The 24176-nt window shown below is 47.4% G+C and overlaps 1 protein-coding gene across 3 annotated transcripts in view; it reads left to right on the plus strand.

Annotated features, from left to right (window-relative positions):
* The window catches only part of COL5A1 (collagen type V alpha 1 chain), a 160312-nt gene that overhangs the window by 129372 nt on the left and 6764 nt on the right, over window positions 1-24176 (plus strand). Inside the window, exons 38-64 of one of the 3 annotated variants that reach the window (XM_080400825.1) lie at window positions 3084-3137; window positions 4657-4764; window positions 4957-5046; window positions 5139-5192; window positions 5827-5934; window positions 7694-7801; window positions 8423-8476; window positions 9096-9149; window positions 9359-9466; window positions 9562-9615; window positions 9703-9810; window positions 9948-10001; window positions 10386-10493; window positions 11560-11613; window positions 11979-12032; window positions 12491-12544; window positions 12974-13027; window positions 13787-13894; window positions 14339-14392; window positions 14496-14549; window positions 15260-15367; window positions 15856-15909; window positions 16608-16643; window positions 17444-17497; window positions 17894-18152; window positions 18575-18687; window positions 20819-21010. In XM_080400825.1, the coding sequence (XP_080256951.1) occupies window positions 3084-3137; window positions 4657-4764; window positions 4957-5046; window positions 5139-5192; window positions 5827-5934; window positions 7694-7801; window positions 8423-8476; window positions 9096-9149; window positions 9359-9466; window positions 9562-9615; window positions 9703-9810; window positions 9948-10001; window positions 10386-10493; window positions 11560-11613; window positions 11979-12032; window positions 12491-12544; window positions 12974-13027; window positions 13787-13894; window positions 14339-14392; window positions 14496-14549; window positions 15260-15367; window positions 15856-15909; window positions 16608-16643; window positions 17444-17497; window positions 17894-18152; window positions 18575-18687; window positions 20819-21010 (2310 nt within the window). The remainder of the gene's footprint in view (window positions 1-3083; window positions 3138-4656; window positions 4765-4956; window positions 5047-5138; window positions 5193-5826; window positions 5935-7693; window positions 7802-8422; window positions 8477-9095; window positions 9150-9358; window positions 9467-9561; window positions 9616-9702; window positions 9811-9947; window positions 10002-10385; window positions 10494-11559; window positions 11614-11978; window positions 12033-12490; window positions 12545-12973; window positions 13028-13786; window positions 13895-14338; window positions 14393-14495; window positions 14550-15259; window positions 15368-15855; window positions 15910-16607; window positions 16644-17443; window positions 17498-17893; window positions 18153-18574; window positions 18688-20818; window positions 21011-24176) is intronic. The other 2 variants (XM_080400826.1, XM_080400827.1) reach the window with 2 other exon arrangements.

Genomic DNA, 24176 nt, shown 5'->3' on the forward strand with positions numbered 1-24176 from the left:
AACACCAGCACAAACCAGCACTTAGTGTGGCTCTTGCTTTCGGGAGGTAGAGAAGAAGCTGTGGGGGGATTTCTGAGCAGCTCCTTCAGCCAGGCTCTGTACCCCAAGGACTCACCAGAGCGCTCACCCCTTTGCCCTCCCAAGGGGGAAGGCTGTGCCTCCACTCCTCGGAGCGTTACAGGCAGAGTCCGTGCTTGCTTTCCCACTCTGTCCTTTGGAGATATGCAGGTTCTACATCTCTCTATTCCAGAGACGTAACTTTAGGGCTGTGATAGCCGAGATTTTTCATGTGAGACGGGCTCCATCCTTTGCAAGCTCAGCTTTCCACACCCAGCTGGGTTAGGGGCGGTTTTATTTTTTCTGGAACCTGCAATGGGGAGAAATAAATGCTTTTTGCTTCTTGATGCACCATGTGGCCAATGCCAAGAACTGTTACACAGCAGAGAAGAGTTACAGCTCAGTTTTGGCCATGCTTGTTTTGGGAGGAAGGCAATTCCTGGCCAAGATGAGGAGCGCAATGGTTTTGCTGTAGTTTTTCTGTCCACACCGGTTACTGCAGCATGTTTGTGTATCAGCTGCTGCCTTAGCACCCAAGTAAGAACAGCATCTCTGCTGACGCTGCCTTTTAGCCAGAGCTACACACAAGGGCCTCACCAAGTTTTGCTTAAGCCCTTGCCAGCAATAACCCCTTGCTGCAACCCAGGGAGCGGCTCCTGGCTGTTTAGGTACCTCACTATTGTACACGTACTGCTTTGTCCATTTTAAAAGGTTTTGTTACACAGATGTAATCATTGTTTCTCACCAAAGGAGAACGATGAGGCATGTGGAAGGTATGATACCCTGGCTGTTGTGCATCTCTGGTCTGTTTTCTGCACCTATTTTGCTTGAAGGATACCCTAAGCAAAAATGACCCTTCTGCCATGTATTCCTCTGCATGCAGTAATTAGCATCCTTCTGTTTGGCATTTTTGGGGATGTTTATTCTTTTTCCTCAGCTGTTTACAATCCAGCTCATTCGCTGTTGTTGGTATGTCCCTCTCCCCAGCACTGCATGCTGCATGTTAGCAGGTAGATTCTTTGTTCTGTGTTTATTTTACAGGGGAAAAGAAAACCCGATTTCCTCTACTCAGCTTTGCATTTTTCGCCACTGCCTTTCCTAGCAAATGAGCATTAAAAAGGCTTTGCACATTATGCATTTTTTCCCCTCAACTTATCACACAACAATTTAATTAACTTGCCTGGCATTTGCTAAGCTAGGCAATGCAAATACTGCTCGGCACAACACCAGATATTTATTTACACTCCGTAAGACTGTAAGGCAGTGGTTGTGGTATTTTCGAACGCACAGTCCTTAGGTCAGGATTAACTTAAAGGTGAAGAGAGGAGTTTTCACCTGCCAGAGCCTAACTGTGACATTTAGTCGTCTTTGACTGAGTGATGTGTAACATCCAGGACACCTACATTCAAATTGGAAGCAGCAGTAAAAACTTTGCTTGCATCTGCTGTTGTCAACTTTTGAGGCTGGAATAAAGCCTCAAACTCCAGGGCTGCATGGATATGGATGAAGAAATAGGCTTTCAATTATTTTGGGTCTGAAAGTACTCCCTAATAGCTTCCTTCAATCATTGCAGCAGTAGCTTGCCTATCACAGGCAATCCTTCCAGAAAGCAAAAACTCTGTTAATCTGTGCTGTGAACAAGCTTGTGAAGACCACTTTCCCCTGCATCCTCTTGGGATGCACGCAGACATACAGACCCAGGTAGCAGGAGTCCCTTTTTTGTCCCTCTTTCCCTTACACAGTGCCAAAAAGCAAGGCAAGAAACATAAAACCAAATTAAATACTATTTCCCCAGCAGTAGCCTTGTCAGTGCACTATGTACCTTCGTGCAAGAAAACCTAGACATGAAATCTGTGTGTCAGAAACTTCCCTGGGCTTTGCTTTTCATTTAGCAGCAAATAGGCGTGCTGAAGGATGCAGAAATATTTGGCCATATTAGATTTACAAAGATTGGATCTAAACAACCCATGAAAAATTCTAAATACCCTGTGCCCAAGGCTCAAATAGGATAAAAGGAAACCCCTTTCTTCGGATTAACAGGAAAAGTCATGCATAGAAATGGCTGAAATATTTTTCTGCGATAAGAGTTTAAATTGTACATTCATTTCACAAAGATGTTTTGCTATTTCCCCATCAATGACAGGATACTTTCTGTGATCTGCAGACAGCTAGAATAGCATTGAGTAGGTTTTTTTAGCATGACACATTACCGTTGGCTTGGGATTTATCTGATACTCTTTGTGGCAATGAGAAAATAGCCTGTATGCCCTAAATGACATTTCTCAAGCTTGTCAGCATGCTATAGTAAGAATGATAATTAATGTGCTTTTTAAAGAGTGGCTTAGGAGAGCTAAACAATGGCAGCAGTGATAGTTTGTTATTGTCACTCTTCAAAATGACATTATGAGTAGCTGTCATGGAGACTTCGCTACTCGTCAGCATTTGGAGAGAAACAAGTTTGTGATTTCTTTCAACAGATGTTGAGGGAGGAAATAAAGCTCCGCTCAGCCCCCCAGGCTGGGGGGTTCAGGCTTCGGCGGGGGTTGGCGCTGCCAGTGCCAAAAGTGGGTGACGGTCACCCAGCCTCCGAGCTCCTGGGAGCTCAGCCTGAAACAGAGCTAAGCTTAAACCAGGACCAGAACAGAAGGGAATGGCTTCGAAGAATCGCTCAGCATGAAGAAACACACTGATTTTTTAATAGTTATTTCCTCTATAGGTTTTATGAGCATAGCAGATTTTTTTATATATATGGCCAGTCCCTCAGCCAAACCACAAAAGCTCCATGAAAACAGCAGAGCTGAGCTTTCAGAATCCCTTCTTCTTCCTCTGTTTCACTCCTGTATAAATGTACAAAGACGTATTTTCCACTTTCTGTTTGATTTCTTGTTTCTTTTATCTTTGGGTGTCCATCCCTTCCCGGTCAGTAGTTTCACCAGAGGAGGAGCAGTTGGGTGGCGTATGTGACCCTCGCTGGGGTACTCCTTGGCACAAGTGTCATCTCTTTCTCTTTTACCTTTCTCTTACAGGGTTTCCAAGGCAAGACTGGCCCTCCAGGACCCCCCGGTGTTGTAGGCCCTCAGGTAAGAAACAAATGGCTTGCAGCAGCCCTCTGCAGCTCATCTTCCCCAGTTTGGGTCTGTGGGCTCTCCCAGCTCTGATGGTTCAGCCGGAGCTGCTAAGACTGCAGGTTTACACAGCATAGAGACTGCCAGGGAAGGTGAAGTCACACTGAAGCAAGCTTCATAGCTTTGAAATTCCTGGCCAAGGTGTGAAATACCCCAGTGGGTCCCAGCCCACCCTGTTGGGGCGTAAGGATGCTATTTAGAAAATGTGCCCGAAGGCTGCTGTAAATAAGGTGGCTGCTGTGAGCTGAACAGAGCTACCCTGGTGTAAAATTGGTGTAACGTGAGAGAGAGACCAGCTACACACAACCTGACTGAAAAACCTGAAGCAGCCAGAGAATTAAACAAGATCTCCAAGGGCTGTACAGTGGCTGGGCAGTGTAAGCGTGATGCCAGAGTGCTCTTACATGCCGCTGTGAAGGAATACATCCTCCTTTAATATCAGGTGCTGCCAGATTCTGTCAGAGTTGGGCTATTTTTCTTTTAGTCACAAAGAACTCTGTGAAATCTGGAAATAGTAACTGCACAACCAGAATTTGTACCCCTTAACTACAGGCATGTGAGGCTCACTGATCAATTCTTTAGGAAGTCCTAGACTGAACAGGACTGGCTTTGGGTTGAGTCTTCTTTCCTGAACTACTGGGGAGGTTGCTCTTTAATTAGAAAGTAATTAATGTGTCCTCTTTAATGATAGTGTAAAGTCCCTGATTTGTAAATTCCCTGATTAGGGGCAATTCCCTGGCTGTGTCTGTCTTCTCAAGTGCAAATTAGGTTCTATGGCAATTTTATTTGGCTCTGCTGCGCGTAGTTAGCGTGATCTGTGGTTGCTGAGCGATTGCAGTGTTATCGTTCTGCTTACATTAAGTGGCACCCTGCAGCGTGACATGAATTACAACCACAGTCCCAGTGGACACCACCGTGCAGGGGTGTTATAGTCTCATGCATGTGGCTTTTGTCCTCCTCCAAAATGGGCCACTTGGGAACCTTCTGCACTGGGGCTAATGCTCCACTCGTCACCGTTAGTGCCCGTGTACAGCACAGAGGCAGTCAGTAATTGCCATGTAGTAAAAGCCTAATCCATTATTTACGCCCCATATAAGAAAATCAGCATGATTGTAGAGTACCTAGGAAGTTTTCAATTGAAGAAAAAACCACTGCAAAACAAAACCCAAACCCTAAGCGTAATAGGTGTAGTCATCATGTCTCATTTATGTGAACCCTTTCATTCCGGAGGTTCCCAATGCCTCTAGTATGTCAAGTGCAGTGTTGCCTGCTTCCAAAACAAGGTCCCTTTAGATGCCAAAGGAGGCATCTCTCCAGGGATTCCTGGTGCCACTGCCTGGGACAACTAAGGGAAGGAGCGTCTTCCATGCAGTTGCAACCTAAAGGATTATAAACTGATGGCCTGTACCTCTTCCTTCAGTGCTTGTTTTGCTGATACCCACCATCTCCTCCTCCCTGATCTCTGTTTCTTCAGGGTCCGACCGGTGAGACGGGGCCAATGGGTGAGCGGGGACATCCAGGCCCTCCAGGTCCCCCAGGTGAACAAGGTCTTCCTGGCCTCACTGGAAAAGAAGGGACCAAGGTAGGAACTAGCAGCCTCCTGAATTCACCCTCTGTGCAAGCCCGGCTGCCTGCCCCTCTCGCAGAGATGGAGAAGGATGATTCAGAAACGAAATGATGCTTCACAGTGTCTCATCATGACTTGAGCCCGGAGAGAGGACCTGAGTCTCTACGGAGTCTGCAGATCCTCAGCTATTTGTCACTCTCGTTGCAGGGGGACCCTGGTCCCGCCGGCCTCCCAGGGAAGGACGGTCCCCCCGGCTTGCGAGGCTTCCCCGGAGAGAGAGGTCTCCCTGGTCCCATTGTGAGTAGAGGCTGCTCGGTCCTTCCAGAGGGAAGGATGCCTGGGCGGTGCAGCACCCACCTCCCCAAATGACTCTGTTTTCCTCCCTCCAGGGTGCTCCAGGGCTGAAAGGCAACGAAGGTCCCCCAGGCCCCCCAGGTCCAGCAGTGAGTATCCTTGCCCTTACAGGCACCACCTAATGCCTTTACAAGCTTGGCAAGCCAAGCCAGAGGGTTAGTCACAGCTCAGGCCTTTACCCGTTATTTCCTTTGCACTAACCAACGACTTGCTGGATATTGCTTCATTTCACAAGACACGCATGTAATAGTTCAGTCATTTTGTGGTGCCAGCTGTGAACATACGTGACAAGCTGAGGGAACTGGAATGATTCAGGACATCAAGGATTTTGCTTCTTAATCACCTGCTTGCCCTCTGCAAGTTGTCCCCACTTGAGATTTGTTCTCAGTGCAGCGCTCCTGGAAGAAAACACTCAGGATCCAACCTCCCTGATGCCTTGGCTATGAAGGGAGGTTGTGCTCTTGTTCCAAGCTGATAATGTGCCCCCAGGAACTGAGCTGCCTGCACCATCCAGAGGAGAACCCAGCCCTTCCAGGGATTTTAACCCAAAAAAGACCTGCAGGACCCCTTAGGCTGGTGGTACTAAATCATCACGTGGCAGTCGCCCAATTGAAAGTGCTCACTCACTGATGATGCATTTGCAGCATCCTACTGCTGGTTTTCTTTGTGTATAGATGAAGCTTGATACTCCAGTTAACGCTTCCTTCCTTCTTCCCTGAACAGGGCTCTCCTGGCGAGCGCGGTCCCGCCGGATCAGCCGGCCCGATAGGCTTGCCAGGGCGACCTGGCCCCCAGGGACCTCCGGGACCCGCAGGTGAAAAGGGAGCCCCAGTAAGTACCAGTATAAATATTAACAGCTGTGTGTCAAATAGAAATGTGTACAGTAGGGAGCTGAGCATGGAGACACAGTCCCTGGGGTAGGTGTATAAAAGACTTAAATAAAAAAAAAGTAAATTAGAAAGCAATTTTTTTCATCATGGGTACATCAAGCCACTGCACATTAGCTGCTTATCTGCCCTGTTTGTGACACTCGTGCTATCAAAAATGGATGTGATCCCAGGGGCTGAAATGTCTTCAGGCAATGAGAAGGGATAAGGACTGAAGAGGTGGAATGACAGCCTGTGTGACCTTCTGGTGACAAACAGCCAAAGGACAAGCCTCTGGGCAAAGAAGTGAGCTAGCTCCATCACTGTTCACGAGGATGCAATGGTAGCAGCACTTCCCACTGAGCCCAAATAAATCCCTACCCGCACTCTGACCCAGCTGAAGGGCAGCGCAGGAAGGTGCTGTGCAGGTTTCAGCTCCGCTTCCCGGGATGCTGCATGCTGCCGCAGCATCAGTGTTCCCAGGCATCCCGCTGGTGCCCATGGAAAGAGCTGCGCTCAGCAGGAGCCCGAGCAGAGCGTGGCTGAGTCCTGCCATATGGTCCCTCTCCTGAGCCTTCACCAGCCAGCCCGCGCAAACTCTCACGTCTTTCGCTCCCCAGGCACGCGTGTGAAATATCACGTGCAGGCAGGAGAACGTGGGCTGGGATGACTATTCCTGTCCCTGAAGAGCGCAGCACCATGACAGACCTAAGGAGGAAGGCTGTGCCTCTTAATTCATGCCCAAAGGCTTTTGCAGGGACTTTTGGGTTGCCTGCCTCAATCTTAAGCTCAGCTTCAGACCAGCAAAATGAGCAAACGTTGGCATTAGTGATTTCAGACTCCGTGAGGACACTTACGGTGATTGATGGTTGTTATCAGAAGTGTTTTATCAGCCACTGTATTCCACATTTGCTGGCTTATTAGAAACTCCAGCAGCTAGTCCAGAGGCAAAAATTTCCTAGTGAATCAGCTTTATGAATGTCTGTCCTGTCAAGTACCTATATGATGTACCAGTGGATGGATGAATAGGCAATTTATGTGGCATCTAATTATTCGGAAGAGAGCACCCAGGATTCAGATGCAATTAAATTATGTACAAGGAAACTGAAAAATATTCACTGTTCAGTTCCTATAAACAAACAAATTTGACTGAAGGCTCCAGGCCTGAGGAATATGAGTGGATCTTTAAGCAGGAGGCCAGCAGAGATTGCTTTATTCACTTTAGGTGTTTTCCTTTGTCCAGAAGCTCAGGAGTGAGCTCGGTGCCTCCTGAGAAATGTTCATTTGTTGGGGATCAGCCAGGGAGGGAGCAGGCAGTGAGTGTGCTGGGACAGCCAGGAACAGAATCACTAAAAACGGGCTTGTGAGAATAAAAATTAGTTGGGGTCTTGTTTGGCATCCAGAGAGAGATGGCAGAGGGTTCAGATTAAATCTGATTATATTGCTACAGCAATGAAATCGCAGCTGTTCTCTGGGTATTCACTGTTGATACTTGTCTTTTTTTTTTTTTTTTTCTTTATCTTTCAAGACAGAAACTTTATCTTGTTTTAGATAGCGAGCACAGAGAGCCCAGTGAAGTATCAGCTGGAAACCTGTTTTGCTATATGTGCCCATATAGTCAGGGGTGGTCATTAGCAGCTGAATAAAACATTAATGGGATGTAAGGGGTTGGTTGGAGGGTGGAGGAGAGCTCGGTGTGACCTGCCTGCTTGTTCTGCTTCCAGGGTGAGAAGGGTCCCCAGGGACCGGCTGGCCGGGATGGCATCCAGGGACCAGTGGGACTGCCGGGTCCAGCAGGTCCTGTCGGCCCCCCCGGAGAGGATGGAGACAAGGTGAGAGCAGCTCCCTGCTGTGCAGGGTCTCTCTGGGAAGGAACCGGGCAACGTGCCCCATTGTTACCATGCTGCCTTCCACCACGTCGTGTTGGATGTGCAGCTGGTCGTAACACCAGGATGTTTTCTGGCGCTTGCAGTCCCGCGAGGTCAGCAGCATTCAGTCTGGGGAGCAGCAGGAGAACTGGGATGCGTGCGCTCTGCCAGCCAAACTGCTTGCTGAAATCACAGTTCGCCTCCCCAAAGCCTGTAGCAGGTGGCCTGCCCGCAGGTGCCTGGCTTTTCCAAATTAATTACCTTTCCCCACTCTCTCATTAAGCCCCTCTGGACTGAAGGATTCTTAGAAAACGTTAGCTGGGATGAATCACTTATTGCTGCTAACAAGGTCTGCAAAATACTGTTTCTTGCATCACATGGCAGCTAAGAAAGGTTTGAGAATATAAAAGGGCTTGGTTACACTTGGGGTGGCCAAATCTCTGGCCTTTTCCAGAACTTTCTTGGGTATTTCTGTGGGAATAGACGTCTCTGCGATGGGGATGCAGATACACAGCACTATGCTTGAATGCTGAGATATGGAGGTGGGCACCAAGTGAACTAACTGTGGCTCTTTGTACCTGGCAGGGTGAGATTGGGGAGCCTGGCCAGAAGGGCAGCAAGGGCGACAAAGGAGAGCAGGTGAGTGGGGTGGACATCGTCGTAGCTGCTTCCCTGGAGGAGCATGGTTATTTGTGAGACTTGCTGGAAACAGAAAACAATATAATCTTAATTTACTTCTGTCATTGCTTTGTCATCTGCTTTCTTCTCCAAATACCTACACGATGTAAAAAAAGAGTGAGTGCCTGAAGTGTGAGCCTCCGGCTCCCAGCAAGACACTGAGAAGTTTCCATGTCCCTCATGTACTGTGTAAATACCTGTGAAACATTAGAAGCCCTTGCCGTTGAAGCTGGGTTTGGCTGTAGTTCCTTTTCTCTTGCTTGCAGCACCCCGAAGCACCCTTTATGTGCTGCTCAGAGCCTGAGGAAGATAAATTACACATCAGCACCTAGAGAGGAGTGGTGTGATACTGCTTTGCTGGAGCAAAAATATGTTTAGACGTATTTGCTTTGCTACTGGCACCAGGGCTGAGGATTGCTGGTGTGTCCAGAAGACTTGACCCTGTCCTCCGTCTGTGTTTGGGGAATTAGTGCATGTTTAATGGGGGCTGTGTTGAAGGGCGTTGCCTTTTCCAGGTGAGGTTTGTTTTTTTTTTACTCTGTGCTCCTAACACTGACATTGCACTTGTGTTTCATGACAGGGTCCACCAGGTCCTACTGGCCCGCAGGGTCCCATCGGCCAGCCTGGCCCAGCTGTGAGTATTGTTCCCTGTTAGCAAAAATGCCCTTTCTTACCATAAAATCTGGGAAGTTCTGCAAGGGTTGGCGGTTTCTGTCTGGCACTGATGATGATGCCCAACACATCGTCAGGGCATTGCTGCTGGTTGCAGCAGGAGGCGGTGGGGCCGGGGCTTTGCATCTACCTCGTGTCCTTGCTAAGCTGTGTTAGACTTTTGCCTCGTAGGGTGCCGATGGAGAGCCAGGTCCCAGAGGACAGCAAGGCCTCTTTGGTCAGAAAGGTGATGAAGGACCCCGAGGTTTCCCCGGTCCCCCTGGCCCGGTGGGCTTGCAGGTAATCTGCAGCATCGAGGGAGGGCTTAGGGTAACGAGAACTGGGGCTCCACCTGAGATGTTCACAGCTAAAACTCATTCCCTCCACCTCCACAGGGCTTGCCTGGGCCACCTGGTGAGAAGGGAGAAACAGGTGACGTTGGGCAAATGGTGAGATGCTTTCATACTTTCTTTTCATCACTGACATAGACGTTGCTCCAAGAAACATGTCTTAAATTTGTCTCCCCTTCTCCTCAGGGCCCACCAGGCCCACCTGGACCCAGAGGTCCATCTGGACCACCAGGAGCAGATGGTCCACAGGGTCCTTCCGGGGGAATAGGAAATCCTGGTGCAGTTGGAGAGAAGGTAAAACATCCAGGCAAACCTGATCGAAGCCCTCAGGAATTTGCTACAACACTCAATGCAGGGGCTTCGCTACATCAGCAGCAGACTTGACACCCTGCAGAAATATAAGCGTGCTCATCCCTTTTTGCCCTCTGCAGGGTGAACCTGGTGAATCTGGTGAGCCTGGTCTTCCCGGCGAGGTTGGCCTCCCGGTAAGTATGCTACAGAGTGGCTCTTGTTCTGATGAAGGAGAGCTTATCTTCAGCGCTGTCCCTTGGGGAGCTGCTTGAAGGGGTGCCAGAGACATGGATGTGGATGGGGCTGCAGGATTGAACCAGCCACATCCTTGGTTTGGGTGCTGGGCAACACAGTGCCATGTTACTTGTTATTTTTAGCGTAACGTTTAGTCATCGAATACGGGCTACCCACGACTGAACACCATGAACACCATTTAATCTTTGTGGGAAGGGACTGCTAAATCATATCCTCGTGTTTGGAGATACAAATAGAGCTTCTTCCTCAGAACTGATTAAAGGATAATTAGAGAGCCGTAAATTGTTTTCCTGAATAATAGAAACACCTTTTTTGCTTTACAGGGTCCTAAAGGTGAAAGAGGTGAAAAGGGTGAAGCAGGTCCCTCTGGTGCTGCTGGTCCACCTGGCCCCAAAGGTCCACCAGGTGATGACGGTCCCAAAGGCAGCCCTGTAAGTACCCCCTCCTGCCCAAGCAGTGCTTCCTTGTCTGCCCAGCAGGGACTTCTGCATGGAGATATGTTTTCCAGAGGTTTTTGTGGAAATTTGAAATGGTTTACCATCACTCCACTAATATGTGATATTAGTCCCCTTCTTTAGGATGGTAATGAAGGAAAGACCCAGCCATACCATATCTTCTAGAAAAACTTGAATTCTTAGTCTTTTTTTGCAGGCTAGCAGAAAACTCACCCCTATGGAGAGGGCCTGCAGCAGGTTTACTTCGTCTTTGAGTTTACGTATTGCCAAGGTCCTCTGCACCAGAGCAAAGCTTCCAAAATAGTCTAGGGGAGATTTATGTGAATTTGGGAGTTGTACCTCTAGGATCAGATCCCCGCTGATGCTAATTGCTGTGCCTCTATTGAAGCCAGTAGAGCTATACTGATTTATACCAGATGACAATGGTACAGTATTTATCTTGCTGGCTTCTTTGATGCTTGCTGGCTGAAGAAATTTATTATGCGATAAGCAAAGATGGCATGAAACAGCAGAGGAAGCAGGGGAGTTAGTCATCTCTTAACAGATGGGTTTTTGGGATATCGTGTTATTGGTTGAAGTCTGTTATCTGAAAGCTGGTCTCAAAATCATTTGAAGTACACAATAGACATTGTATGGAGAAGAATAGTGAAATGTTTTAGTCATTAAATGCTTTGAGAGGATCTTCCTGTGAAAAAATGTTGCACATCATGTAGTAAGCAAAAGCAAAGTCTTCTAATCTGCGCATTCCCCAAAGCTGTGGGGGTTTCGCTGTCGCTTGTCCAATATATTTAAGAAAAACTAGATGAAGCTCCTAGTGTTGCCTTCGGAGCTTTGCATAGTCTGGATGCAGAGCTGAGCTGGTGGCAGTGACTGAATGGAATTACTGAAGATGCAAAGATGGGATGCGGTCGGGGGTTGTGTTTGAGGGTAGGGAACTGAGGGTTTGCTCCGTAGGGTGACTCCCTGTGTTGTCGCTAGGGTAGCAGGCAGTAGTGCTCTGCAGTCTCTCTGACTTGGGGATATCCTCCTTCTCTCTTTGCAGGGTCCAGTTGGTTTCCCTGGTGACCCTGGTCCTCCTGGAGAACCTGGTCCAGCTGTAAGTGTTTGTCTCACGGAAGGGCCATTCAGTTCCTCCTGTTGGTTTACTGGAAAATCAACTGTGCGCTGTTCATTCACCAGCAGCTTCTCAGGCATTTACTTTACTTTGGGAATAGTAGGCAGTCCTACCATAAGATTATCTGACCATGCTACAAGCTCTGGGACAGCAGCTATGTGGCTGCTGCTACCCACAGGATTTGGCACAGGACCTTTGCTGTTGCCCATGTTCTCAGCAGGGGATGGGAAGGGACAGTACTTGGTGACATGAAGACCAGCTGAAGCACATCTGCTGCTGCTAACAGTCTGCTCAACCCTATTCATACCCTAAATACACCTGCTTGTTTCTTTCTTCTTCCTTTCTAGGGTCAAGATGGTCCCCCTGGTGACAAAGGTGATGATGGTGAACCTGGACAGACTGTAAGTAACTGGATAGATGAGATCTGTTCCCCACCAGTTCCCACAGCTTCTGTGTGCAGGTCCAAAGGCTTTTAACACAGAATGATGTACAGCGTCTAATTCCCACCAGCTTCTGCTTCACTGGTCCCCTGATACCTGTCCCTCCTGTCTGTGTCAGCCTGCCTGCTGCCATCCATCCAGGCTGCTTAGCAATACATCCTGAAAGCAAAAATTAACTTAAGGAAAAACAAAATCTAAGTCTTTCATCTTAACTTTGCCATGCCTTATGGTACTTCGTGGTGGGAAGGGATAAAACAAGATACCACCTGCAGCCCCGAGGAGGTGTCGGGAGTTGTACTAGCAGCCCACGCCTTGGCTTAGCATAAACTTTAGATCTCGACTCGAGTTTTACATGTTTGCTCCTCCTTCCCATGTCTCGTGGTGCAGTTATGGCTTGTTCTCCTCCCCTCTCCATCTAGGGTTCCCCTGGTCCCACGGGAGAGCCAGGCCCCTCCGGACCCCCAGGAAAAAGGGTAAGCTGATTGTTTAGGAGCATTTTTCCAAATGTATTTGCATTGACTTTTTGAAACTAATGTTATTTCTAGATCTACGGTAAATGTAAGGCAGTAGCGTGTAAAATAGATAATAATTTCAAAAAATCATTTATGTGCCATCAACAGCCATTGGAAATTGATGGGAAGTTGTCAACCGAATCCCATGGATTTTTCTGAGATCTTAACACCCAAAAGAAAACACAAATGTGAGGTGCTCCTGCTCTTCCTGCCTTGCTGGCAGAGCTCAGGGATTCATTTAGCAAGAAGCTAATTTAAAAAGCTTTTCAGAGATATTTGTCTCCATTTTGTCTCCTTCCCTGGGGCTGTAGCATCATTTTGCTAATTCCAATAGACCGTTGCAGATCAGTGCAATCTAATTGTTTTGCATCTATTTTGTGCTTTCTCTAGGGCCCTCCTGGCCCAGCCGGTCCTGAAGGAAGACAAGGAGAGAAAGGAGCCAAGGTAAGAGCTGAACGGGATTTCACTTCTGTTGTGTCCTTTGTATCCCTAAAAGATAACCCTCTGACAATGCTGGTGTTTAAATGACAGGGATTTGATTTTGCTGTGTATAACAAAAAATTAGGCTGAATTTGGGGCCATTGGCCTCAGGTCTAAGCTTATGTTTCATCTTTTAACAAACTCGGAGGAGACAATTAGGGCTCGATAAGGTCATGGGAATGTTTTTCATGTTTTGAAATGACAAAGTGCCATATTTGGTAATTTAATGTGTTGTAAATAATATGGTGTGCACAGCCCTACATCCTTTCCCAAGGCAAACACAGTGTTACTGGACCGTGACCGTTCTGGTAGGGGTGGTGGGGACATGTGGGGTGGGATTGCAAATTATAGATCCAGTTGTTGTGGCGGCTGCAGGAAAGCTGATGGCGAAGGATGTCCTCTGCTAGCTCATCTCCCAGGACTGAGCCCAGGACAGCTTTCTGCTCCAGAGAGCTCACAGCCAAAGGGTTGTTCCTGCTGGAAATCAGCAGAAACAGGCAAGGGTGGAAAGCGAACAAGTTTGGAGGCTTGTCCTCAGTGCATAAGGGGTAGGGAGTGGTAGGAAAATCAACGAACAGAAAGTTCTGCATACTTTGCCTCTGGGATTCTGCATTAATCATGACCTGCATTCACTCTGTGACATCCTAGCAGCAGCCACAGCGTATTTGAGAAGATCATTTGATGCCCCAATGCAAATTAAACCGTGCTGCCTCTTGCATCTAGGGTGAAGCTGGTTTGGAAGGACCTCCTGGGAAGACTGGCCCAATTGGTCCCCAGGGTGCTCCAGGGAAGCCTGGCCCTGATGGCCTTCGAGGGATTCCTGGTCCAGTTGTAAGTATTCCCAAACTGAGCAAAGTCTGAGAAAGTTTCTGGGCAGGGTTGTTCCTGGTGCTTTACCGTAATGTCTGCCTTGGAAGATGCCTTTCTCCCAGTGTAATGGTCTCTCTATGCTTAAATGCCTGACAGCAGATAAAACATATTTAGTGGAAACAGTACCATAGCGAATATCATCTCCCAGCGTGTTTTATTGAAATCTTGGGTCTGCTCCCAAGAGCTCCCACTCTCCATGGGTGAGAGTTTCCATGACTTCCAAAAGTCCCTTTTCCAGTGGAGATTTGAGCATGAAAGGAACACAAATCCTCTTGCCTTTACCATCTGTGAGAAGCCAGGGCAAACGTTACCTGGCACAGGGACCAGATGAGGATGGGTGAATAATCCCAGTGGGAGCAGTGCTACCATGAATAATTGTTTTGAGGGAATTGCACTGTTTTACAGGGTGAACAAGGTCTCCCAGGATCCCCTGGCCCAGATGGTCCTCCAGGCCCAATGGTATGTCCAGACCATCAAATTCCATGAGGTTTTGAAACGAGTGAATGCATTTTACATTAGTTCATTCTCTCCTTTTTTCTTTCCCCCCTGCTATCTCCCAAAGGGCCCAGCAGGTTTGCCTGGTCTTAAAGGAGACTCTGGTCCTAAAGGGGAGAAGGTAAGAACAGCACACACCATCTTGCTGCATGACCTGGGTGTGGGGGAAAAAAGGTCATTGTAGAGGGGTCCTGCAGCTGGCAGGACAAGGCTGAGGAGTGCCACCAGCCCCCCGTGCGCACCCTTATGTTCTGGAAGCATTGGACATATCTTTAGAGGAGCAATGGAGAGTCGTGAGTGTGCCCCAAGAAATAAAACAGGTTGTGCTGTGGGTAAGCATGTGCCACTGCCTGTCTGGATCCCAGTCTGGGTTTCCCATCCCCGTATCACCAGCAGTGGTGATGATGAGGTGACGTGGAGGAGCCAAATTGCTGCATTCCTCTATGTTGGCCCTTGCAGTCCATGGCAGCTCCAGTTGTCAAGGCTGCCTGGACACGGGCACGTTAGCAGAAGGCACAGGGAGCTGCAGACACCTGGCTTGCTTTAGGGCATGATTCTCAGTGTTGTAGAAATTTATGTAATATATGGTAGCACACAAAACGAGCAGGTGCTCTAGTGCAGCAGTTCCCTTTCTGCATTTGTAGCATTTTCTGTTGCAAAAATCTGGTGCTTTTCCTGCTCTGCCACTTCCAGGTGTCAGGGGCAGCTACCAACTCCTATCACCTTGCTTAGATATTTGGGGTTTTATCTAGAAATATCTTTGCTGGGTCACTTCGGCATTCAGTTACCTCCGGCGAGAGATCATAATTAACATCTGCTGCTTTCCCCTAGGGTCATCCAGGTTTAATTGGTCTTATTGGACCACCGGGAGAGCAAGGAGAAAAAGGTGACAGAGGTCTCCCAGGCCCCCAGGGCTCAGCAGGACCCAAAGGAGAACAGGTAAATATTCCGTAAGACCTTCATGGAATGTGCTTTTGAGCTGTGGGGTTTGCTGCCTTTGAGGAGGTAGGGCATAGCAGAGATGGTCAACCTTAGCAAGAGGCTCATTTTTGAGGAATATTTTCTATTTTCTCTATTAATGGGGTTTATTCTACATGTGAAATGTAGAGATGCTCCAAAATGACCCATTTTAGTAGCAAGCAGATTCTCAAGGGTCATATGAAAAGAGTTGAATAGACTTGGAGAAATGGTAACAATAAGTATGCATCTAGAGGGCTGATTTTTCAAGCTGTGTGCCTAAACGAGATATGAGATTCCCTGGTCACGCTCTTGTCTGCATCATGCACATGCATAAAAACCAGCTAAAGCTTCAGGTTTGAATGGAGTCCTACAAAACCAGGTGGTCATCTGTGAGCAGGTGTTAGTTGTATAGTTATATGCCAGCATCGCTGCACGCAAATCCATGTTGTTCTGCTTTTATTTTTCAGGGTATCACAGGTCCTTCTGGACCAATTGGACCTCCAGGGCCACCAGGATTACCAGTATGTGGCAAATAATTATTGTTTAATTCCTAGGGAATTACACAGTCCTGGAGTCATTCATGGTGCTCCCAGATATACCCAGCTCAGTCCTTCTGGCCTGACTTTGTATGAGAATGCTGATGGGAATGGGATTGCCCAGCTGAGCCCACTAGAACCACTTGATTGAGTTACAGGGGCACTGGGGGGGTGACGTGTGATGTGTGAGCTGAGAGATGGGCACATGTGCCGTGGTGTGATGGAGGCAGGGGAATGAGCCCATCTTGTTTCTTTCCCCCTTTCTTTTGGATTGTCTACAATCACATGGTGATTTCTTGCTGCTTTTTTTTGCTATTTGCATCTTTTTTTTTTTTTTTTTCCCCCCCATTTGATGCCCAAAGGCTGCAGCCTGCACCCTTGGGTGACCAGCATTTGCTAGCCCCGGGTTGCGGTAACCACACAACAGCTTTTTCCAGTCCCTGTCCGAGCAGGAATGCCAAGTGCTGACACAGATTGGTCTGACACAAATGCTTTTTGTATGTAGGCAAATAAAAGCACCACCAAACTCAAGTGGATGTGAAAAATGGAAACAGAAGGGAAGTGAATTAAAAAAAAAAAAAAAAAAGCCTTGTATAACACCACTCTGTCTCTCTCTAAGGAAAGACTGATGACTTCTCTGCTAGGAAATGTACTGACTCCTTTCTGTATTTTTCTCTATACAGGGTCCACCTGGTCCCAAAGGTGCTAAAGGATCATCAGTGAGTATAGACATGGTTAAACAAAGAGGCTGAGGAGGCTTTTATTAAGTGCATAACCTGCTGCGACTCCTGCATATCAGTGGCATTAAGGCAATTAGCCAGACGACTGTAGCAAATGCAGCCTGTCCGGGCTGTCTAAGGCAGAAATGGTAATTGGGAAAGGTTTCTGCTGCACACACTGGACTTCGTTGAACATCAGTGCAGCAGAGATCAGGAGGAGGAATGCAGTGCTTAGTCCTTTAGAAGGAAACCTACTGCTGGAAGCTGGAGGGTATTAAAAATAGACTGTGAAGCGGGAGGTGGCAAGCTGAAAAGCGAAGAACTCGGTGAGAAATACGACGCTGAAGCAAGCTTCATGTAACAGATCTTCTATGCAGGCAGCTAAAAATTCCTCTCAGGCAACTTCCTAACGTCTTGTTCCCATGCAGAATTCAATGTTTTATTAATTTTGAGATTTTATTTGATTTCTAAAACCCTTGAATTGGTTTGAGTGTTAACATTTTCACATATTGGAAGATATTTCCTTTTCTGGAGGAGCCTATGCAAAATTTGGCTGTTTAACCCCAAGTATTTGACTGATCTTTTCTTTTACCTAAGCATTGGTAACAAAAACAACAACAAAAAAAGCCCAGCATTTTCTTGGGGGGCTGTGAGGAGACTTCTCTTGTGCGCCTGAAAGGACAGGAAGAAAGTTTTTGCCACAAGTGACTATTAAAAGAAGTAATGTTTGAGATGTGATATAAGTGACAAGTGCTTTTTCTTGAGTAACTCATATGTTTTTCCCTTGTTTTTCCACCCAGGGTCCAACAGGTCCAAAGGGTGAATCGGGTCTTCCTGGTCCCCCAGGGCCTCCTGTAAGTAGAACCCATTACGTGAAGTTCGTGTGTACAGTGAAGTACAGTGAAATGAGGCTCAGATTTAATGGTGGTGTAATGTTAAGAAGCAGATTTTTGGACAAAGAATCAGGATATCAGGAGTCCTAGCAGTGGACTGGCAGCACTTGGAGATGCTGGGGAAAAAGCAGAATGTGAAGGGAGAAGTTAGTACTAGGAAGGTGACAAGAGAAGATGGATGCGGTGTTCAAGCCTGGTGGCCAGCATTTTTATCAGTACCATCATGGGTGTTTTACATGGCTAGTGTGTATCTTGTGATGCTGCTTCTCAGCACTGGTGGCTGCTTTGGTCATCTCTTCTGTCTCCTCCCCACTGCCAATGCAATGAGAAGCCGTATCTTCTCTCCCCACAAATCAGGGTCCTCCTGGAGAAGTCATCCAGCCACTGCCCATCCAGTCTTCCAAGAGGACCAGGCGAAACATTGATGCCAGCCAGCTGGTGGACGACGGAAACGCTGACAACTACATGGACTATGCAGATGGCATGGAGGAAATTTTTGGCTCACTGAATTCCTTGAAACTGGAAATTGAGCAAATGAAGCATCCCTTGGGCACTCAACATAACCCAGCGCGTACCTGCAAGGATCTGCAGCTCTGTCACCCTGATTTCCCAGATGGTGTGTCCCGGGACAGAGGGGGGGGCAGGGAAAAAACTGTGGGTTTCCCAGCTCCGTGCAGTGAATACAAGGGAGTGCAGGAAGAGAAGTGATTTAAGGGGTCCCTGGCACTGGTGCCCCATGAGGAATGTGGCTGACAAAGAAGGAACACTTAGAGGAGACTTGGACTAGATGACTGTCGTAGGTCCCTTCCAACTGAAATACCGTATTCTAAGAATGGGGATATGTGATGATGAAAAAAAAAATATTCTTGTAAGGTGCCACAGTATTATGTGGAATCAGAACATAACCACTCCTCCAAAAAATACACGTAAATAGTAGCCTATGACAGGAATGAACCCCCCCCCCCGGTAAGATGGTTGCTGAAGTGCTCATCATTCTTCCTCCACAGTGCTGATTCTTTTATCCTCTCGTGCATCCAGGTGAATACTGGGTTGATCCTAACCAAGGATGTTCCAGGGACTCTTTCAAAGTTTACTGTAATTTCACAGCTGGTGGAGAGACTTGCATCTTCCCTGATAAGAAATCTGAAGGAGTAAGTCCACACAACTTTTTTTTTTTTTTTTTTTTTTCTCTCTCTCCTATATTATGGTGCTAAGAGCTTGTTTCCTAATATGAATATTCATATACAGTCAATTTCAGGAGAATTGAACAGTAGCAAGTAAGGATTAAAGATCCAGAACTACTTTGTTACGCAATGTTGGCTTCTAAAATAATAAGGAATATGTTTACAAAGAGAATTTCTTTGAGTAAGTCAGATTTAAACTGTGATTTGGGACAAGCCTTTGATGATTTCCCAGGCATAATAAACTAAAACGTTATTTTTTTTTTTTTTTACTTTGCTTTACTAAGGCAGAGAAGTCTGTGTTGGCACAGGAACTGTGGCACCCATGAGCTTTGTTTAACTCATTCCTTGCCTCCCCTCCCGCATCCGGGCTGCTGCTCTGCCGTCTGCATGCATCAGCACCGCTGATTCCTCTACCCTTACCATGTCTTCAGGCGCAGCAGATAAATGTTTCTCTCCTGTCATTTTTCCTGGTGTTTCTTGTGGGTAAATGATCTTAAATGATTGCAACTAGTCTCAGCATTCTTCCTGGCTCCGATGCACAAGGTTGATTAAGTTATTTGTGTAATGATGTTCTTAGCTCAACCATATTCATAATTTTTGTCCTGCGCCCACGCGCTCTGCTTTCCAGAGCTGCTCTCCCCGACGCCTGGGGCGCAGCTCTTGCACTGGCCAAGCAGAAACTTGCAAAGGAGCCGGGGGGAGCTCTCCCTGTGACACAGTTGTGCTTCAGCTGGGTTAGGGTGCAGGCAATGCTGTTCAGGGAGAGCCCTTTGCTTGCTGAATTTCATCCGCCAGAAATATGTGCCAGTGCAGGGCAAATAACATGCGACGTAAATCTTCCTGGAGTTTCTGTTCGGGTTGTTTAAATAGGAGATGGATTTCTTCTCCTTTGCATTAACTTGCCATGGCTCTCCTCCAAATGGTGACAGCTATAAAAGCAGAGTCTGCCCATGATCTTACAGCTGCTCAGACTTCTGCCATGATGATTCTGCAAGTGGCTCTTTGGCCCCATCTCATCCACTGTGGAGCTGCTCTTCTGACCGCTGCGATGCTCCTCAAATGCAAATTGTGCTACGCTTCTGTAATATTGTCGTAAATAAGAAAAAAGCTTCAGCCTGCTCTTTTTCCATGTAGAGAAATGAAAACAGCTACTACACCGGCATTAAGTATTGGCCGTGTTGTTTTATTACAAGCCACAGCAGTTTAAGAAGTAGTATCCCTTCTCAGTCCATCCCTAACCCAGCAGAAACACACTGACTTGCTTTATGGCTCGTGTACTGGAAAGGACAATCCCAAGACACCTGCTTATAGCTGGGCTGTTGTTGGAGAGATTTACAGCAGAAGTGAGGGAGCTCGTGGGAGGGTAAGGGAGCAAGCGGCAGCCACACTCCTTCCTTGTGCTCTGACTCAAAAAAAACAATTCAGCTGCTTACATGGGGCTGCCGTAAAGGATGCTCCAACAGCTCATTTCTTGTCAAGGTCACCCCCTGCCTTGCTCCAGCTAGTTGGAACTCCATCGTGTGCGATGGTCCAGCACCAACTGTGGAGGATGTGCTCTACCTTGGTGCTGCACGAACGCAGGGCGCAGGCAGAAGCTTCTCCATAATCACGTTCTTTGCCTTTCCCAGTCCCACAGTGTCTGGATTTGGCGTTGGAGTGACAGCAGCCTTCTTATCAGCATTGCTTTTCCACCCCAGCCCTCCCACGAAGATCAACGCATCTTTTACCATTGATATTTCCTTTTGTCCTCTCTATCTTTCCTTTTATCTCTCCTGCCGATAGACAGCACTGCTGGTTTTGCATCCAGTGCTGAAGAGGCAGAGATCAGGCTCTGGAAAAGGAGGCTGGTGCTGAGGCAGTTCTGGGGAGCCGGGGCAGCAGCACCTCGTTCTGCTCAAGAGGCTGCTGGCACCTTAGGGCTCTGCCAACTGCTCTCGTTCCTGGTGTATAAAGATTAAGAAAATGTTTTTGAGGAAATGGGACAGTTTCAGTAAGACATGCAGACTTTGCTTGTGGAACTGATTGTAACTTTTTTTTCTTTTTTTTTTTTTTCTTCTTTCTTTCTTTCTCTCTTCCCTCCTTGCCATCCACAAACTAGGCTAGAATTACTTCTTGGCCAAAGGAAAACCCAGGCTCCTGGTTCAGTGAATTCAAGCGCGGTAAACTGGTAAGATGCATCTTGGTGCTTTCTGTTTTCTTTAACCCCTGTCATATTTTACAGAGTAAAATGGCTCGTTGGCCCAAAGAACAGCCTTCCACATGGTATAGTCAGTACAAGCGGGGGTCTTTGGTAAGTGGCTAACCTTGGCCCTCTAGTCTGAATCAGAGCACGTCATCTGCTTTGGTATGGCCAGACCTGTTGCACTCTGCATGCTGGACTAATACCCATCGCAAGTTGCAGTAAAAACATTTAAGGTGGAATACGGAAAAAGAAACGAAACCCACTAGGGGCACTTTTTCCCATTCTTTTTGACTGAAGACGTAGGAGCGGGTGACGAGCTTCCCCTGCATTAGGAGGGGCTGGGGACCCTGCAGAACTGGAGCTGTGGCAGGGCTTTCTTTGTAGAGCGCTGCCGGAGTGCTGCATCCTGCCAGGAGGGCTGTTGCTGTCTCCTGAGCAGTCCCCATTACGGCAAAAAAAAGGTGTCCACATGCTGCTGTCCCCCATAATCGTACCCATATACCACCAGCTGAGACACCCCTAATGTGATGCTTTAGCCTGCAGCTGCCTTGGGCAGCCCCTCCTTGTTGGTACTCAGGCTGAAGTGGTGAATCCGCACATCGCTGACCTGCGGCATTTTTCCCCCAAAGGATGGATTTTGGCTCCCACACTGGAGATGAGCCACAAGAGGGGCTCCCCCACCACCCCCGGAGCTTGGGAGGCAAGAAGTTGTTGGTTTAAAGGAAGATCTCAAACCTTGTGCCTTTGCCAAGCCTGGTGGGCAGGAATTTGAGTTAGTCACAGTTAAGGTTTGTTTTTTTTCAAGGAAGGACAACTGTCGTACAGTCAAACAACGTTTGATGTCAGCAGTCAAGCAAGACAGTAACACATAAAACAGAGAGAAAACTCTGATATTTTGTCTTGTAACAGGGCATTCATGTTGTGGATAGATCGCTGCCATGGAGCCTAAGCCCTGGTCAGGGATGTCAGAGCAGCAACTGATGAGTGCGAGCCAGGTTTCCTTAAGCAACAGAGATCTCCCGCATGTGTATCAATTCTTGTAGGATTAGCAGGATGCAGGCAACACGCTCAGTCAAATCAGGAGAATTAGAGAAGAAAGGAATACTCAGCAGATAAAACTGACTTGTCCCCACAAGCAGGAGGTGCTCTGACGTCCCACGCTGAGCTGCCTCCTGCAGGCATCCTTTCCCCAAGGCAGAGGTTTCTTGCGGTGCCCCAAACTTCCACCTTAAAAGGCAAACAACAAAGAAAATTGCGGCGTTGTTTTCCTAAGCCTCATTGCGTCGCCACTAAACACATTCTGCTCTGATTCTGCCCACAAGAAGGATATGGCTTCTGCAGCTTTTCTGCATTATCAAATAAGGCCGCAAAGCCAAGGCTTCAGCCTCATAGCTCCTTGGAGGGCAACTACTCATAGCTTAATTACAGAGCACTTCATCAGTTAATGTTATGAGTACCTCCATTTCTCCATCTTCTCTGCTTTTATTTTTTTTTTTCCCCTCGCAGTCTGTTTATCAGCTACGTTAGAAGCTGAATTGCCAACCTAGAGCTTAGGGCCCATCTCCTAAAATAGGAATTTCAGTGCCTCTTGGAGCCCTTTGTTCCATCTTTCTCTGTTGCCATTTTCTTGCCACCTTTACCTGTCCTGCGTTTTCTGTTTGGAAAAAAGCCACCAGCACGTAGAAGACCTGCCTAAACAAACTCAAAAAACTGCTAAAAACACAAGCCATAAAACCATGAAAGTAAATTTTGATTTTTTTTTTTTTTTTTTAAAGTACCTCTCATTTTGCCCCAGTCAGTGCTTGGAACCATGAGACTGGTAAATTAGGGAGACATTTGCCTGGATGTAAGATCAGTTGAAATCTGTGTGTAGATGGGCAGGATGAATGAGTTTGAGTTCCCCTCTGGGTGCGGCGTTGCTCCTGTTACTCCATGGAGAAGGTCCCTGGTGTCTTTCCACACAGCCCAAGCACAGTCTTTTTGGGGGCTGAGCCCACAGGGATCTCTGAAGCCAAGGGGAAGATTCCCACCTGGCTGCTCGGCACTGCAGAGAGTGCAGGCTGCTGATGTGGGGGCTCTGTGTGAATCTCAGTTGCTTGCAGGAGGTGCACAGCTGTGAAGATGCTTGCCTTTCTTCCGTGGCTATCTAAAGCAAGAAGGATATCATAAATATGAAATACAAAGTAACGGTCTTGTTATGATGCTTCTGCACCATCATTAAACAATAACATAGAGTACTTGGAGCTGATTCCTTACTGTTTCTCATGATGCAGCCAAACTGCATTTAGAGGGATAAAAGGTTTGCAGATGTTTTCTTCTGGACCCTGCTTTCCCTCTGTGTGTGTTACAATTCCCAGTAGCTCTAACAAGGCCTGCCACCCATCCTGTCCTGTTATCCTTCATAGCCATATGGCATCTGCCACAGGGAAATTATCACAGAGAAAACAGGAAAGGAGTGATTTTTGCAAAAACCGTGTTCCCACGAGCAAGCCTTATGTGCACAACCGGTTCCCAGCGGCTCCAGTTGCAAAGCCTTTATGCTGTCTGCAGAGGCAGAACAGCAGTCCAGACCCCTTAATCTAGCAGTCAGGCTCCCAAACCCAGCACCGATTTGAAATAAGAACAAATAAAGAGAGGTAGGTCCTGCAGATCAGTAGTGCCACGTGTCCTTGGGTGTGTGCCAAGTAGTCAGCATTTTGCATCCCCTTCCTTCCACGTCCTGGTGGTTTTCTGGTAGCTCTCCTTCTGGCATGCGTGGCTCTCTCATGGTCAGTCATATTTAACTCTCAGGAGGACAGTGCAACAGTATCCTGACAACCGGTTGGTATATTTATTTATTTTTATTATCTTTTTATTCGTTATTTTATTGCCTGGTTATGAATCTCTTCTACTGTTTGCAGCTTGCACCGCAACTTGATGTACCTTGAAGAACACTACGCTGTTTGCGTGCCTGGTTCTCCTGGTTATTTCTAAAGAAACCCGCTGTCTTGTAGAGGACAGTAATGAACAGAAGCTCTGGTAGCTTGGCCATAGCAGGAGATGCCACCTCAAGTACAGTCAGTTTATACATGCAAACTAGCTGTGCCTCTGTGCATTTGCTTCTTTGGTGGGGTATGAGAGAAAGTCCCAGAAAGTCCTGAATCCCCTAGGCGCTGGCATTGGGTTTCAATAAATTGTGTTTTGCAGAAATACATTTCTAGACACTCTTCTACAAGGGAGAAAAAGAAGCCTGAGAAGCAGAATGGAGCAAATCCCAACGTGCAAGTGCAGCTCT

The sequence above is a fragment of the Falco punctatus genome (assembly GCF_963210335.1).
Source record: "Falco punctatus genome assembly, chromosome: 9".
In the NCBI taxonomy this organism is placed as follows: Eukaryota; Metazoa; Chordata; class Aves; order Falconiformes; family Falconidae; genus Falco; species Falco punctatus.